General features: G+C 38.6%; 1 protein-coding gene across 3 annotated transcripts in view; it reads left to right on the forward strand.

Annotated features, from left to right (window-relative positions):
• The window catches only part of DHX36 (DEAH-box helicase 36), a 32,632-nt gene extending 15,149 nt beyond the window's left edge, over window positions 1–17,483 (forward strand). Inside the window, exons 11-25 of one of the 3 annotated variants that reach the window (XM_080623808.1) lie at window positions 578–680; window positions 2,946–3,033; window positions 3,902–3,957; window positions 4,060–4,124; window positions 4,620–4,763; window positions 5,186–5,303; window positions 5,973–6,071; window positions 7,078–7,251; window positions 7,553–7,639; window positions 8,186–8,269; window positions 8,370–8,469; window positions 8,556–8,646; window positions 9,856–9,976; window positions 10,586–10,738; window positions 11,773–17,483. In XM_080623808.1, coding sequence (XP_080479934.1) covers window positions 578–680; window positions 2,946–3,033; window positions 3,902–3,957; window positions 4,060–4,124; window positions 4,620–4,763; window positions 5,186–5,303; window positions 5,973–6,071; window positions 7,078–7,251; window positions 7,553–7,639; window positions 8,186–8,269; window positions 8,370–8,469; window positions 8,556–8,646; window positions 9,856–9,976; window positions 10,586–10,738; window positions 11,773–11,958 — 1,669 coding nt within the window. In that variant the 3' untranslated portion in view covers window positions 11,959–17,483. The remainder of the gene's footprint in view (window positions 1–577; window positions 681–2,945; window positions 3,034–3,901; window positions 3,958–4,059; window positions 4,125–4,619; window positions 4,764–5,185; window positions 5,304–5,972; window positions 6,072–7,077; window positions 7,252–7,552; window positions 7,640–8,185; window positions 8,270–8,369; window positions 8,470–8,555; window positions 8,647–9,855; window positions 9,977–10,585; window positions 10,739–11,772) is intronic. The other 2 variants (XM_080623809.1, XM_080623810.1) reach the window with 2 other exon arrangements.
• The last annotated feature ends 430 nt before the right edge of the window (window positions 17,484–17,913 follow it).

The following is a 17,913-nucleotide window of genomic DNA, read 5'->3' on the forward strand; positions in this document are numbered from 1 at the left end:
ACCCTCTGCATTTGGAACTGTCTGTATATCCAGCTTGCAACAATAATGAATACAGGTGGCTCAGCTTTATCTCCCTTTTCTAAGGGAAAACTCCTCAGTGGTGTATCTTCTTCTGGCCTGTCCCATACTCTGCTCATTACATTTGTATTCTTCACTTTCCCACTACGTCTTTTGAACCAATTGGCAATTCTTTCCACAGTGTTACCTTTCACGAATCAAAGAGCTGAACAGATTAGATGCTTCCTGTACTCACTGTGAGTTAGAGAGATAAACAGGTAAACTCAGATTAGTTAGGACATTGTTAATCTGTGGGGAGAGAGAGGGATATTGTGTAAACGCTTCAGATGCCGTTTGGCCAAAACATGGTAATTCTCAAAATTGGTATTCTGAACTGATGATAAATGCGCTAAACTAAATCTTGAGAGCACATTGGAGGTACAGTAATCGAACAGACGAAATAAATTGATTGGTAGTGGATTACATAGATTTGTGATTGCAGAGCTTTATAACAGAAACTTGAGTGCATGGCTGTGTGTGTTAACTGAAGTACCATTGCGTGTGCTTTTCTTGCCTGCAGGTATTCAGCAAGTACTATAGATGCCTTGGAAATGATGGATGATGACAAGGTTGACCTTGACCTTATAGCAGCACTTATCAGGCACATTGTTTTGGAAGAAGAGGTACGCTTCTGTCTCCTGTCTTCTCATTCTAATGATGTGGCTGTTGGGAATGTCAGAGCTGATAGTTTGGCTTCTCATGCGGATAAAAAGAATAATTTCTTGTTTTGCTCTTCTGAGAAGTAATCTAACTATAAGTATCTAATTACTATTTAAGCCCAGAGTTAAGAATGTGGTTAGTTGCAGTGTTTATTGAAATGATGGGATAGAATCTGTGTTTAAAGGGGAACACATGTGTAAGCATTTTCTTGAGTGGGGGTTGTGGGTATTAATGAGAACTATGAACAGAAGAAACTTGGAAAACTTAGAACTACATTTGATTTACTCATTTATGGTCTCTTCTGAGCAAGGGGATAAAAGAGCCTGAATTCTTTCAATGACAATGGCTATGAGAGGTTGGTTAGGCAGAGAAGTGATTCAGAGAAGCCCTGTGGAGAAGGACTTGAGGGTGTTGGTCGATGAAAAAATGAATGTGAGCCGGCAGTGTGCGCTCGCAGCCCAGAAAGCCAACTGTATCCTGGGCTGCATCAAAAGGAGCGTGACCAGCAGGTCAAAGGAGGTGATCCTGCCCCTCTACTCTGCTCTCATGAGACCTCACTTGGAGTATTGTGTGCAGTTGTGGTGTCCTCAACATAAAAAGGACATGGAACTGTTGGAACAAGTCCAGAGGAGGGCCACAAGGATGATCAGGGGACTGGAGCACCTCCTGTATGAAGATAGGCTGAGAAAGTTGGGGCTGTTCAGCCTGAAGAAGAGAAGGCTGCGTGGAGACCTCATAGCAGCCTTCCAGTATCTGAAGGGGGGCTGTAGGAGATGCTGGGGATGGACTATTCATCAGGGACTGTAGCGACAGGACAAAGGGTAATGGGTTCAAACTTAAACAGGGGAAGTTTAGATTGGAAATAGGGAAGAAATTCTTTACTGAGAGGGTGGTGAGGCACTGGAATGGGTTGCCCAGGGAGGTTGTGAATGCTCCATCCTTGGTGTGGTGGTCAAGGCCAGGTTGGATGAGGCCTTGGGTGGCATGGTTTAGTGTGAGGTATCCCTGCCCATGGCAGGGAGGTTGGAACTAGATGATCTTAAGGTCCTTTCCAACCCTAACTATTCTACGATTCTATAAAGTGGGAGAGATACCTGAAGGTTTGAGTGCCATTTTGATTCAGATTGCTGAGGTTTTTTTCTTTTGGCTAAGTTTTTTTAAGGAAGCTTTCAAATTAATCACACGTTTTAGTTATTTGATGGAAAATAGTATAATTACAAATTAAATTTTAACTTCTAGCTCTTTCTGTGACTGTGTCTGTGTTTGTTAAAGGTAGTATTCTTTGTAGTAAAAGTTACATTTTGTGAAACAGGTGTAGAAAACTGTTTGAAGACCTCTTTAGTGTACAACTGTATCCCTGTTCTTAATTCCGCAGCATTGGGGTGAGGGAGCAAGAGCGATACTTAAGAAGCTGTTCACTGCCCCTTATCTACACCATGTGGTTGGCTTTAATAGTTCTTCTGCCTGAAGTTATATCTAAATACGACTTGGATGCTGTGAAGAATGAATTTTTATACAACCTAGCTAAAGTTAATCACATTTACAAAGCTAGCTAGGAGAATCTCCCAACTTACAGCTTGTCAAGATTAGTAGTTAGTACAGCTGCATTAATAGTTATCTCTAAATGTGCCTTACCTTGTTATTTAGTAATAACATTATCAGACTATTAATGTGAGAAAGTTCCTATGCCTGAAGAAGTGGCAAACATAAAGGAAGAATGGCATCTGTTACCATAGGTGTAATGTAGGTTCTCATAACCTGAAGTTAACATGTTTGTTTCTGAGTTGGAAAAACATTTGTGGGAAAGCTGATGCTATGTCTGATTCCTTAATGAGAGTTTTTATTGTTAAAGGTATCAAACAATTTGGTATTGCAGATGATAGCTCAATTAAGGTCTGAGTAATAAGGAGGAGTTGCTGTTTTGTATTTTGTTCTTCCGGTGTTGAAAATGATAAAACCTATATATCTGTTCTATTTGCAGCTAAAAGTCTTCCAGTGTTGACTTGGCTGTGTTTAAAGCACTGCAGGGGAAACATGCTTAAAATAAAATATTTTATTACATTCAGATAAAAATGTAATTCTTAGAGGAAACAAACTTATAAACTTTGTTCCAAATTCCAGTCAGCAAGCTTTGAAGTATCACATATCCAGTATTTCTGCATTAGTGTGCAAGTAGCTTGTTCTTTGCAGTTTATTCTGACCTCTTTTCCCTTCCCTTTTATGTATAGGATGGTGCAATTTTAGTGTTTCTTCCAGGCTGGGACAACATTAGCACGTTGCATGATCTCTTGATGTCACAAGTCATGTTTAAATCAGGTAAACCCAAAAATTTACATCGGAATTCTAGCATTGATGTTAGTGGCAAACTCTTAAGTTTTGCATGTGATTGCTGGTATTGCACTGGGTTTGGTGTGGGGTTTTGGTTTATATTTTTTTCTCCGTTCTCCTCTTAAAATGATTGCAGTGTGTTCAGCTTTTTTGCATTTATATGGTATCTTTCATCTGCTAATGATAACTCATTTTCCTCAGTGTAGGCGTGAACAATCTGAGAAACAATCTCAGACCTGCATCTTTTTCCATTGTCCTTTCTTGTAGCTGTGGTAGCTTCCAAACTAAAACTTTCTCTTCATTCTGTGTTCATTTCCTCTTGATTCTTCAGCAGCTTCTGTTTACTGCTTTGCCAATAGTTCTTTTAAATTCTGTTTATCCCTAGAAGCTTTTATGATAAGACACTAAAAATTTGTTGCGCATTAATTTGTCCTGTTTGCACAACTCATAGTTCCATCTGACTTGTCCAACTAGGCTCTTGACTATTCAGGTAATTGTTGTGCAGTTCGTGTTGTATACATTCCACAGATAAGGAATTGAATCTGTTGAAAGATGAAGCAGTGACAGTTTATTTATTAAACTTCAGCAATTTTAAAATGTTTGAGTCTTTAAAAATGAAATATAAATTGCTGTAAGTAACTTCATATGCTTTCTTAAACTTGTCACCATAACATAATAAAAAAATCCTTTACATCTTTTTACTTTAGAATTTGCCATTATATACATATACCTATCAATTCAGAATAAGAAACAGAATACTTACAGCTTATTTTCTCTATTCTGCGTAGTTTGATTTTCCTGTAAAATTACAGTTTCTGTGCTTATACTGTATCTTCTACTGATTTTTAATTTTCAGATAGGTTTATTATCATACCTTTACATTCACTGATGCCTACTGTTAACCAGACTCAGGTATGCCTTTTTTTTATTGTTCTGCTTCACAACTACAAAAAACATTACTTAAGCATATGTTTGGTTTTGGCAAACATATAAATGGGCCATGGATAATTACAGGTTTTTAAGAAGACCCCGCCAGGAGTAAGAAAAATCGTGATTGCTACCAACATTGCAGAGACTAGGTAAATAGCTAGCTATACAGACTCAAACCAGCTCTACACTTAACAAAATAAGTGAGTCATAATTTAAAATATAAACCTGTAAATGTTTCAAAACATACATGTTTTTGGGTTTGTACCATTCATTTATAACCCATTACCTTTAGAAATGTTTATAGACTAAACGGGAGATTTCCTTTAATTGTTTTAAACAATTAAAACATAGGTTTTACTATAATGACTTGTCTTTGTTGGACATGATAAATGTGAGCTGCCTGTTCTCTCTGCAGACTTCATAACCCCACATGGTGACTTTTGCTAGACCTAGGAGAATAAGTGTAGCTATTGAACTGCTGCTTAGTAATCTAATTCTGAATGAAATTCCAAACAAATTTTTGTAATTGTTGGCTCACAGTTTGGGAGGAGATAAAGAGAGGCTAAAACCCCCTTTTAAATCCTACATCAAGCTTGCAAAGATGAAGAGCTGCATTTTTTTTTCTCCTCTCTTTTCTTAAACAGCATTACAATAGATGACGTCGTGTTTGTTATAGATGGTGGAAAAATAAAGGAAACTCACTTTGACACACAGAACAACATTAGCACAATGGCAGCAGAGTGGGTTAGTAAAGCTAATGCCAAGCAGAGGAAAGGTCGAGCAGGAAGGTAAGAATAACGTGGATAGTTAGAACTAAGTTTTGTGGGGCTGAATTTCTTTAGTCTTGGAGCACATGCGGGCTGAAGGTATGACTTTGTTATTCACATGTTCAGCAGCAGATGCTAGTACATCTCTCTTGTTCTTAGGGAAAGAATGGTTTCTTGTCTGGGGAACTGATTTCACTTGTGCTGCATTGTGCTTCATTCTTGGAGAAGAAAAACCCTCTTTTTTTTTTTTTTTTTTTTTTTTTACTGTGTTCGGCACTCCTGTTTCCTATTGGTGGGTCTGTGTTTCAGAAGGCTGAAATGTTTTTTACAGTTGAATACACCTCTGTTTCATTTCCTTGAGGTGTTTTGGAAAGCTGTTTATAAACAATGTCATAGTGTCATAGAAAAAAACCTCATACAGTTATTTATTTAAATAATTGCAGAGTTCAGCCAGGCCACTGTTATCATCTGTACAATGGACTCCGGGATAGCCTTCTAGATGATTATCAGTTACCAGAGATCTTGAGGACACCTTTGGAAGAACTCTGTTTACAAATCAAGGTAAACATATGAATCTTCAAACCTATTAATTATCTACTTTTCCATTAGAATAATAGGTTGAGAGATAATGCGACTGTGAGCCTGGGGTTGTCTTCAAGTTGAAATTCTGTTACTCCAGAAGTAACAGACATTAAGCTAGTAATTGTAGCAACTTCTGCAGAAGGCATACTTGTATCTGGAGGCATCAAGCCCAGGAAAAATAGGGTTGTCTAGCATAAATAAAAGCTAAACTCTGTTAACAAAAACTTGGGCTGTGCTTCTCTTCCTCTCCCCCCAGATATCATTCAGTCAGAGGAACTTCAGTGGGAATGCCAATGAGTCAGGGAATGTGATAATGTCTTAAGAGAAATTTACTAAAAAGTAGCTTTAGAACTGACATGAGTTTCCCTTTTTAGGCAGTTCATGTGGAATTCCTTATGCATGCCTATGGAATACCATGTCTGTGCATACTGAATGAAAAATAGATCCTTATGCTTCAAATATCATCATTAATTTTATTTTATTCCTTAGTTGTTAATTGGTGAAATTCAAACTGAACCTTTTGAGTTATTCACACTTGAAATTAGTGTGGTCATTGCTTACTAAGTGTAGGTAGCCATCTTTCTCCAATTGCTGTAGGTTTTTGGTTGAGGGTTTGTTGCTTTTTTTTGGTTTTTTTTATTCCTTCAGATTCTAAAGCTTGGTGGAATTGCTTATTTTCTGAGCAAACTAATGGATCCACCATCTCGTGATGCTGTAATGTTGGCCATAAATCATCTAATGGAGCTGGTAAAGTATTACTTAATTTACGTGCAAGGAGGTACCTGTTTTTAACCATGTTACTGCATTATTTGTTATCAGACAGTTCTGATTCTACAGGTCTGGACGTTGCAACCCCATACTGTATTGTGTAGACTTTTATATATCTTCACTGAAGAGAGGAAATAATTTTGCATCATAAATTATGTTTATGGCTGCATAGAGTAGTTCTTTTCTAAATTACTCATAACATACATGCACCTTGCATTGAAGTTCCCTACAGATACTTACTAAACTCACAACTTCTGTATCACCCTGTTCATGGGTGCATTCACCAAGCCTTCCTATCCCAGTCAGATTAGTGAAGAGTTTGAGATACTTTTTCTGTGGGCAGCTAAAGGCTTATAGGAGACAGATCTTGTATGCCATTGCCCCTTTGGATGCGGGGGAAGGAGAGATTAATGAATGACGTGTTTGTACCACTGGTATTATTTGTACAAATTGGTTGTAGCAATAAATTGAAACTTCTGATTCAGGTGAAGAGCAGTATCTCACACTGATGGTGTGAGTCTGTGGATGTGTAGGTAAAATTAAAATTCAGCCATACATTTGGTGTTCTGTGACAGTGTTGCGCAGTAGTGAAGGGTAAAGTAAATGCAAACAGAAGGTAAGGGTAAGGTATAAGTCTAAAAGGAAGTTTGATCAGGAGGGTAGGAAGACACTCAAATGTTAATAATTCTGCATACTTTTGTCCAGAAAGACTCTGAGACTAGTAAACCCTGCAACCAGCACAAAGCTGGTTGCCATTTTCTTGGCTCTAGTTAAGCATTTTAATTTCTTCATAACTTGCTTGATCACTTTCCTACCATACCTCATTGACAGCCAGCTATGTTCTTCAGCTGTTAGGCTTTTTGTTGTTCTCTAGATAGACTAGTGGCTATTTCAAGGAAATCCTCTCCATTTCTAATACTGTGTTTACTCTTTTTTCCCCCCTGCCCTGGTTGGTTTTTTTTTTTCTTTCCCCTTCTTCTGACAGAATGCTTTGGACAGACAAGAGGAACTGACTCCACTCGGAGTCCATTTAGCACGATTACCAGTTGAACCACATATTGGAAAAATGATCCTCTTTGGAGCTTTATTCTGCTGCTTGGATCCAGTTCTTACAATTGCAGCCAGCCTCAGCTTCAAAGACCCTTTTGTCATTCCTCTGGTAAAGTTTCTATGAGGAGAATTACACGTCAGATTTTAAGAATCTCAGAAGGATATTGGGACCTACTGAGATGCTATAATTTAAAAGCACTTTAATCTTATTTTAATTTTAATTATATTTTTATTAGTGAAAGGTTGCCTTCATGTACTATGAGGTGTTGTCTACAGAATATTGGAAGGAGCTTTAATTTTCATTAAATTTCATTACATTTCATGTTGCATACAAAGTATTGCTGTATATATAATAATTAGGAAAACAGAACTGTTGTCATGAATACTTTATAGGTTCTGATTATTCTTAGGGCAAAGAGAAAGTAGCAGATGCAAGAAGAAAGGAACTGTCAAAGAACACTAAAAGCGATCATCTAACTGTGGTGAATGCTTTCATGGTAGGCATATTTTAATGTTGTTTTCCTTCTGGAATTATAATTTGAATGATATGGTTTATTCTAAGGAAGAAACTGATCAGTGTATGTTCTGTTGTATTTCTTTTGACTTCTACAGAAGCATAAAACCAAATTAATTTTCACCCTTCTAGTGTGAAAGCATCTTATCTTCAGGCTCAATCACCAAGTTTCTTGTGACGTCTGTGAAAGTGACAAAGAGAACAATGTTATAGTTACCTTGCTGAAGTCATTAATTCGTGTTCTTTCGGTTTCTTTAGAAAGCTGAAGTTGAAATTCTGGCTAACTTAGCTAGATTTCACTCCTCACGTTGAAAAGGGAAGTTTTTGATTCAAAATATTGTAAAGTTGTGTATTTCTGCTCTGTTCTGCAGATACATAAAGGGATCAAAGGATTTACTTCCTCTCTTGTAGGGAAAAATGTATCTGTATTGGTTGTTGATCTCCATGTTTTCCTTGTCCTTAATTGTTTTGGGGGATTTTTTTATGTGTTCAGTCACAAACGTCTTTGAAGTACAGTTTTAATTTTTAGGGCTGGGAAGAAACTCGGCGTCGTGGTTTCAGAACTGAGAAAGACTATTGCTGGGAATATTTCCTGTCTTCAAATACACTTCAGGTAAGATCCTAACAGTTTAAAGAGGAGGAGGATCATGTCTGTGGGGAAAACGGGAGGCCTTTTGGTGCAGCATCATTTTGGGACTACTTTTGTTTCCTAGATGCTGCATAACATGAAAGGGCAGTTTGCTGAGCATCTACTTGCAGCTGGATTTGTGAATAGCAGAGACCCCAAGGATCCCAAATCTAATACCAACTCAGGTAAATAGTGAAAGGAAATGGAAGATTTCTGATAGCTGAAATCTCAGTGTGCAGAGCTGTGTGGTTTACTTTGCTGTCTTCTGCAGATAATGAGAAGTTGCTGAAAGCGGTCATCTGTGCTGGTTTATATCCAAAAGTTGCGAAGATCCGTCCAAGCTTCAGCAAAAAGAGAAAAATGTAAGGGTTTGGCTTAATATTGGTTGTATTCAAGGCATTTTCTACATTTTGGTTATTTTGGCAAGGTGAAGCAAAGGCCTTGAGTGCAGGAATGAATATCCTTTTATAGCTCAAATCATCTTTGTGGGGTTACTTTCTTTGGGAAGGGTAGATGGGGGCTTGGAATTGTTGATTTTTACTTTGTTTAACATTTGGATATCTGCTAGCCTGAAATGATTTGTGTGACCTTATTGTGCCATGGTTAGTGTTACAATGTATCAGTAACACCGCTGCTAAAGGAGTTGGACCATCAACAAGCAGTGGTTGAAACACAATCCTTTCTTACTGTTTGGCAAAATTGAGCCCAGAAATTCTGGTCTGGTGATTTGTCGCTTCTTATATTATCAGAGTATTTATTCTTATTAACTGTTACAGTAACGGTACGCTCATCTGAATGTTGATATTCTCCTTTGTAAACACGATTAAAGAGTGAAGACAAATTTAAGGGTTGAAGATTTGGATCAGCTTCCTGGGTGTGTAATGTCAAAACAGCAAGCTGAGAGGAATCATTATGCCTAGAATTAAAAAAACAAACAAAACAAAAACAACTAAGAAAACCCAAGTGTTTATTTCTGTGAAAGGAGTAAGAGCCAGGTAGTCAAAATTACATTCAATATGGCATAATTTACACCTGTTTATATCTGACATTGCTAATCAGTTGATAACTCTTTAATCATGCTGGAGTCACCTAAAGGATGCAGTAAGTTTGGAAACCTGATGCAAACTACTGTGTTGCTGTATCTTTGCCGCATGGTGGAGCTGCTTGTATGCCTGCTGCCCCGGAAGGCTGTTTTATGATGCACTAAGCAAGAGATTGGTTACACTAACCGCTTTGCCTCTCTCAGCCAAATTCAATAACACTGCCTTTCGTTTGAACAGCAATGGCACTTGTTTTTTTCTACTTGAGAGAATGACAGGGATTTTTAGGGGGGTAGATTTGACAAAAAATTCAAACTTCTTAAAATGTAGAGAGAGATGTCTGAAAATTTGTATTGTAGATTCAGTGGTAATCTTCTGGAAAAGGGTTAAGGTTTCTTTCAGTGTCCTTGTATTTTTAGAATTTAGTGTGCTAGTAGAGAATTAGAGATTTTCTTAACTTGAGACCCAGTTGTGCTGAACTTCCAAGATCTTACTTCAATCCTAAAATAAAAACTTTTCTTTTCTATTAAGGGTGAAAGTTTGCACCAAGACAGATGGAACAGTTAATATTCATCCTAAATCAGTTAATGTGGAAGAAACAGAGTTCCATTATAACTGGCTTGTGTACCATTTGAAGATGAGAACTAGCAGTGTATGTGGTTTGTGTAATTTATTTTCATAACTTTTTAATACGATTGGATCAGGGTTCAAAGGAGATGTGAACAGTGCCTTTGTTTTGAAGCTTTCTTTTCTTGGGTCATTCCTTTTATATGCCATCAGGTTACATGCTTTGTGATACTGCTAGTGTTGTTCCACAAGTAACTAACTTCTGTGGCTTCGTGGTTGGGTTCTTTGGGTTTTGGAGGGTTTGTTTTTGTTTTCTTTTAAGGTTCTGGCAATAACAGGTGTAATTTTGATTTTGGTGGATTGTTAGGTTTTTTTGTGGAGTTTTTTTTTTCAATCTAGTGTAACACTTCTCAATATGCTGATTTTTTTTTTTAATTTTATTTTTTTTTTAATTTTTATGGAATAGCTGGTTTGATTTCACCGCTTGGTGTGAAGGACTGTGTTCGGGACTGTTTTGCTACTGTTCAATGTGATTTCATGTACTTTTTTTCCTATTGAGTTGCTTCATAAATGTTTTGCAAATTCATGAATGACTGAAAAACAATCTTCTGGAATTCTGTTAGTTTTGTTAAGGGTTACTGATGTCACTTAAGATGTTTTTGAAGGGTGATTGAACAATTTTGTCTCCTTGTAGATTTACTTGTATGACTGTACAGAGGTCTCTCCATACTGTCTCTTGTTCTTCGGAGGAGACATATCCATTCAGAAGGATAAAGATCAGGATACCATCGCTGTGGATGAATGGATTGTTTTCCAGTCTCCAGAAAGAATAGCACACTTAGTTAAGGTGACTATATTTAATAGTAATGTAGATGAAGACTTGGTGTAACACTGATTCTTCTTGGAGAATTCTGTGTTTGATATTCCTGAGTAGCTTGTGAGTTACTGCTATAGGGAGATGATAATGAAAACATCATGTTTTGCCAGTAAGCAGTTCAAGTACACAAAGTAAACAAAAGAGATCTAGTGAAGGTGTGTAGATGAATGCAGTAGTAAAAACAGTATTCTGAACCATCTGTATCACATGGCAAACTGGGCAGAAGTAAACAGTAATGCATTCCCTTATGTTTGGCCTATGGAGCAGGCAGGCACTCTGGTTTTGTTTGTTTCCAGTATAATAGCTTAACAAGCATGAGGCTGTGCCTGTTGAGGTGCTGGGAACATGGTGGTGATATTCAGCTGATGCAGCCTCTGCTTGAAAAATCCATGGGGATGCTGAAAAACTGTAGAAGCTTCAGAGGAGAGTCGTTGGGCGGAATGATGGGATTTATAAACATGTCTTGGTGAGACATTTGAAGAGCTTAATCTCTATACTTCTCCTTAGCAGAAGGTGTAGGATTACTTGATCAGTGCATGAAATGTCCCCACAGATATGGAAACATGAGGATGGGCTCTTAAGCTAGCAGTTAATGTTCCAGGAAGGAGAGGCTGAGTAGAGATCTGTTTAATACTAGATCTAGAAGTTGTATCTGATGTTTATTTTTTTTTAACCCAGATATTTTTAATCCTGAAATAGTTGGCTAATGGATGTGTGTATAGACTGTTAAAGGCCATCACATCCAGAGGTGGTTATCTGTCATAAAAAGGAGCACTGCTCATTTTTGAGAAGCAGCTTTTGATCCTGAAAACAGCAATGTTCAAATGAATTGCAGGGAGAACAGAAGGTGTAAATATTAGAAGAACAGAGGGCCCAAGGGCTTTGAACTTAGTGTAGTGATGTTGTTTGTTGTGTGTAGCTCTAATGTCCTGTCTCTTTTCTTTCTTCTTTTCCTTTTATTTTATTTTTTTTTCCCTTCATTCCAACAAACACTTTAATTCCAGAATTTAAGACAAGAGCTTGATGATCTTCTACAAGAAAAAATAGAAAACCCACATCCTGTGGACTGGAATGATATTAAATCCAGGGATACAGCAGTACTGACAGCGATTATAGACTTGATCACAACACAGGAGAATGAAAGTGCCAGAAACTATGCTCCACGATTCCAGAGTGAACATTATAGTTGACACACTTTCATCCATATTGATAAAGGCAACACTCACCTTTTGGGGGTTTTTGTTGTTTTGTTTTGTTTTGTTTTTTTTTATAACCTTTATTTAGCTGGAGGAAAAACTTTTCTAGGGTAAGCTGGCAATTCCCTCATGCTGAAGAGCAGGTATTTCAAAATAGTTGGTAATATCTGTATATGCATGGTATTCTGTGTTCAGTGTAGCTTTTTAAATAAGAGAAATGCAATGCTAGCAATGGTAGTTGATGTATGGTTCTTGTCCTGCTGAAGCGTTTTGTTTGTTTGCTTTTATTAACACATCAGGTAACAGATTTGTAAAACCCCTGCTAAAGTACTGCTAAATAATTCTCAAACTGTTCTTGCTACTGGGAGAAACATCTCAAAAGACTCTTCTTTCTAATTGAGGGTGGTAATTAACTTACTGTGTTATTCCAGCTGTGCAGCAGTCTTCTCAGCAACACTTCTACAGAAGGCAATTATAGCTTAATTAAACTGAACTTGAAAACACTTGTTAAATTTGTGCTGTGGGAGGAAACAGTCTTCCGATATACTCTCCTCTTCTGCCTTTCATCCCATTAAATTAATCTTTCTTTGCTTTCTGTGCCCATCTGTCATTGCTGCTGACTAAAATTTCAGGTTACAGAAAACATGGTTGGATAAAAGTAATGGTGGAATACACTTGAAGGGTTCATTGCATTCTAATTTTTCTTTTCTCTTTTTTTTTTAAACAGTCCATATATGGGTTATATAGTATTATATTAGAGTCTTCAAAGTGTTATTTCATCTGCTCTTAGTTTTTAATGTTTTGAATGCTTCCAACTATGTAAGAACATTTGAATAACATGGCTTGTGTAGGATTTTGCATAGAGCAACTTGAGAAATACTGTTCTGATCAAAATTGTGCAGGTGCAGACTTGATGTTTCCTTTACAGGCTGGGGTTGGGTTCTATTTCCCCAGTGATGGGGGGAGCTAAAACAGAATGAGTGTTTAACTAGGCTGGCAGTTTACTTGGCAGCCCTGTTACCTGTGCTTTGCAGCCATAGCTACAGTCATTTCTAGGTTTATCCTTCAGGAACAAAGCTCTTGTGTCTCATTTTGTTTGCCTGGAAGTGTAACCCCTCTCCCTTTTTAGGTTTTGGTTTTGTTTCTTGTGCTTAGCAAAAATGCTCTTGACCATGAGGCTTGGGAGGACTTGTGACCTTTACCCTGAAGAACACAGAACTGGTCAGGTGAAACATTTCATACAGAAATAAGTCTTACTGACTAGACTGTGCTTTCCATTGGGTTAACAAGGAGTGGAGGAAGCCCAGCTCGTTATTTCTACAGCACAGCTGCAAAAAACCTCCCTTCCTCAGTCATTTATACTTTTACCCGCAGGTGCTGAGGCTGCCGTTTCAAACGGGGGCAGGGCGGAGGAGGAGGAACATCCTGCCCTGGGCTGAGGGTGATGGATGCGCTTATAAGCAAGGGGAAGACGAAAGTCCTGGCTGCTCCGGGCAGGGTTGGGGACGGGCCCTGGCGTTCGTTCCCGGTTGTTGCCAGGGCCCCGGAGCCGCCCGCGGTTGTGTGGGGAAGAGGGGGGCTGTGAGGGCTGCGGCGACCTGCCGGGGCCCGGTAGCAGGGAAGCGCGGCCCGCGGCCGGTTCGTCCGCCTCAGGGCTCTCTGCGGCGAGTGGACGTTGGAGGAGGCGGGAACCCAGGATGGCGCGGAGCCGTTGAAGGTGAGGCTGGAACTGAAAGGATTAAAAAGGGATTAAATGGATGATGATTTGTGTGAAACTGGGAATGAAATAACAACCAGTGGAAACACGGGGCGTCACGCAGGGATGTGCAACCGGTAGAGGAGGACGCAAGATGGCGCGCGGAGCTGTGGAAAGAGCGGTGCTCCTGGGGCTGGTGGCTGCCGTTGGATCAGAGTGTGCGGTGCAGGGGCACTTAGCACATCACGGCGGCCTGCTGCACATTACAAATCTGTAGGGTTTTGAGGAAGAATTGGCCGTAGCTGTGTTACTGGCAGGTCTGGATTAAAAGTCATGAAGAAAATAGAGGCTGGCAAGTGGTACCAGTTTCCTTCATGGTCTTGGTTTTTGAAGCACTTGAATGATGTATGGATTTCTACCTAGTAACAGAAAGGGCAGCAATAGCAGAGCCTGGGTAAGAATAGCAACGTTGGTTGAGGAAATCAAAGACAGATGACAGTTCTCTATACACCCTCCTTACCTAAGAAATGGTGGAGGATTAGGATTGCGCTGTGGTAGTAGGACCACCACCAGAAGAAATGCACCCTGATGTGGTCGCATGTTGGTATAGTCAGGTCTTTACTTCTAAAGTGACTAATGTGTGAGCTCTGATATGGTATTTTACCCAGCTGTGCTTCAAGTGTGTGGCTTAACATACTTTTTTTTTAAGTAGAAGTGTCAGAAACTTCTGTGTTCTTCAGTGTTTGAAATGAGCCTTTTCCAAATGTCAGGTTTGGACTGGTTTCTGGTAGCACAGGGATGTTTCAGGTGTTGCTAATGGTGCTCAGCCTCTGGCCTCGTTTCTCTGGGGTGGGCTGGGGGTGCAGGAGCAGCTGGGAGGGCATGCAGCCAGGACAGCTGATCCCAGTGATAGCCCACACTGACTATATGGCCATATTGCTCAGTGATAACAGTTGTAGACAAAGGAGGAAGGAGAGACAGAGTTGTGGCTTTTGTCTTCCCAAGTAGCTGTTGCGTGTGCTGGAGATGGCTGAAACTGGCCTGCTAGCAGTGCAAAGTGGTGAATGAATTCCTTGTTTTGCTTTGCTTGTGTCTGCACCTTTTGCTTTACCTGTTAAAGAAATAAACTTAATAAAATAAATAAATAAATAAATAACCTCATGGATAAACCTCATGGCTTTTTACTTCAACCCATGAGTTTTCTCACTTCTACCCTTTTGATTCTCTCCCCTATCCAACTGCAGGGGAGTGAGCAAGAGGCTGTAAGGTTTAGCTGCATACCAGAGTTAAAACACACTGCCAGGTTATTAAGCAGTCTGTGAAGTAATGCTGATGTAAGGTTTTTAACTTTCTTGTTTGTAGGACTAGGCCAGAGACCATCAATGTTTTTCTTCTCAGCTCATAGGGCACCTAACAAAGGCTGTTTCTGGCTGTGTGTTAGTTTCTAACATCTTCTGGAATTCCAGATTATGGAATGAAACAGAATCCAGGGGTGGTAATTAACTCTTACAGAGTTTTGTGTTATCTCCCATTTGCCTAAATGATGTAGTTATCATACAGCTGTTGAAAATCATATGCAGAATACAGAGATAAGAGCAATGCTATCTAGCTCTCTAATTCCCAGGAAACAAAACCTCCTCAGACTTCCTTGATCTTAGGATCAAAATTGACTCCAGGTTTATTTCTAACAAACACTTGTGTTCTGTCCACTGGTTTTGATGAAGTGTGTTACTTTCAAAACAGGATACACAGGAAAAAAAATATTTTGTGTGAATATAGTCTATAGATACAGAGTTTCAGGTATATGCATGTAAATATGATGGTGCACAGAGTTTGCATTTCCTGAGGTTGTGTAGGTTGACTAAAGTGATGCTACTTTTACCTCTTTATTTTCAGCAAATTAGCTTTGGGTATTGGAGAGCAAATGTATGCTTTGACATGAAAGTCAAGAAGAATAGTGCATTATAGCATTTTTTTTTTTTCCCCGGATAAAAATGTTCAATTTATTGTGTCACAGGGATGATATAAAGCATGAAGACTAATGCTGGTATTAACTGCTATTTAGATGTGTCATCAGAGTATTTGGAAATGGTGTATCAGGTGGCTCTGGTTCTGAAGGGTGCTTGGTGGCCCTCAGGAGTCCACAAACCCCATGTAGGCATCTCAGCTCCCCAAGAATGAGTGGGTTCTTTCCCCTGGCAATGCTGACATTCTGTATGGTCTCGGCTTCAGTGAGGAGTAAATATAAACTGGGGTTTGTTCTCAGGGCTAGTCCTACACCTTGAACTTTGCATGGTTTCTGCCCACTGTACATAATGAGTATTTAATTGCACTGTGTATAATGGAACGATTCAGGGAACTGAGTCTTTTACTTTGGTCAACTTGCTGAAGACCTGATTAGAGGAGTCATATAAGGAAGTGGTACAAATTCCAGGCTCTGCAGAAATGAAAGTTAATTCTGTGGTAACAAACTCCCAGGTGTATTCTGTCACTACTGAGCTGTTTAATTAAAAAGGAGATACTAGTGTCAAGTCCTCTTCCTTGGGCATGAGAGAAAGAGAGCATGTGCATGTGTGTTTGTGCACATGTGCTCACTGACAGTGAGAGTAATGAAGGAGTTCTTTAGACAATTTCCTTTGTAATAGAAGTACTTACCTTAGAGCAGTCAAAGATGACTTTGTTTTGCTAATGCAAATATTGTGGAGTTGCTTTGTGCTGTTTTTTTTTTTTTTTTTTTTTTCCTTCTAGCAACAACAGAAGAAACCCTTAGCTTTTGAAAACTGGTTTATACAAACTTCTACATAAATAGCTTGTCAGGCTGTCTTAAATTTCTAAACCCTCTTTGAGCTATCGTGGAATTTAGATTAGAGTGAAAGTCAAAGATTTTAGGAGCTCATGCTAGGTATCAGTGTTGTGCCTGCTAGATGCCTTTTCCAGAAACATGCTGCTGCTACACTAAACAGTCTTTAATTCCTACGCATGGGGGTGTTCTGTAGTTTAGAAAATATGATAGCTTCAGCTGCTTCCTTGGAAAACTCACTGTTCTTCAGGAAGTGCTGCTGCAATATATATATCTAGAGCCTTTACGCAGTTGTCATGAACATATAAAGGAATGAAAGTGTAGCTGCTGCACCTGCACCAGCAAAGCTGTAACTGTGGGGGAAGGTTGTCCCCACTCCTGGGGTTCCTGGATCACAGTTGGGGCCAGTGAGGAGGCCCAAGCTGTCAGCACTGATAAAAGTAATCATCATCTTTGTGCATCTACATGTAAGTTATGCATTATAAATAATTGCAAAGGTAGCTGAACAATCTCATGTTCCTGATTGTTTTCCTGCTCATTCTCCTAAAATACAGTCTCAGAGGTGAGATGGTCTCCCAGGCATTTTATGCCATTTTCCAAGTTTAGAGGTACACATGTAAGTTGGATCTGGGACATGCAGTAATACACATGGTGGTGTTATTTGTTTTTACAGAACAGAAAATTTAAAATGCCAAAGGTTACAGAATATATTTCATTTCTTTGGCTTTCATTTCTACATTAATAACTTGTAGTGTAATGGTATTTATTAATGAAAAAAAAAAAGAACCTTTTTTAGTAAGGATTTAAAAGCATTTTATTGATTGTTGTCCTATAAAATCATACTAGTCTTTAATTCCTGAAAAATTGTGTCCAACAATAGGAAAAATGAAAAAAGTCTTTAAAAACCACTAGAGCATTTTTTAAAAAAACTAGGTATGAAAAATATGTACAATGTATTAAAAAAGTCTGAATAAAATTAATGTCTGGATTTATACATTCAGCTGTGTTAAACATATGCCTGTGTACAACACAATTTGTTAAAATATTAGCAGTATTTTTACTATGTTAAATAGTCTTTGTTCAGTTTACAGTTTCTCTCATTACTATTAGTTCACTTAATTTACAAGGCTCTGTAACTGCTGTCAGACTGTGAAGGTAAGTGGTTTTGTACAAAATTATTGCCTAATGTATTGTAATTGGTACAGAGATAAATCTTTATAAACATCCAATTCACTCACGCATCAAATCAACATAATTACAGTACATAAAACAACATACAACCCCCTTTAACAAAGGTGGGGCATCTAACAAGGAGAAAGCTTTGATACTGCAACTTTTCCCCTCATTTTTGTTGAAAGTGTTTTCTGCCCTGCTGAGTTACCAGCTGGTCTTTAAAAAGGTGAAGACTTTTATAATACAAACTGTCACACCTATATACAAAAATATGCACTGA

The sequence above is a fragment of the Psittacula echo genome, assembly GCF_963264785.1.
Source record: "Psittacula echo genome assembly, chromosome: 7".
NCBI lineage: Eukaryota > Metazoa > Chordata > Aves > Psittaciformes > Psittacidae > Psittacula > Psittacula echo.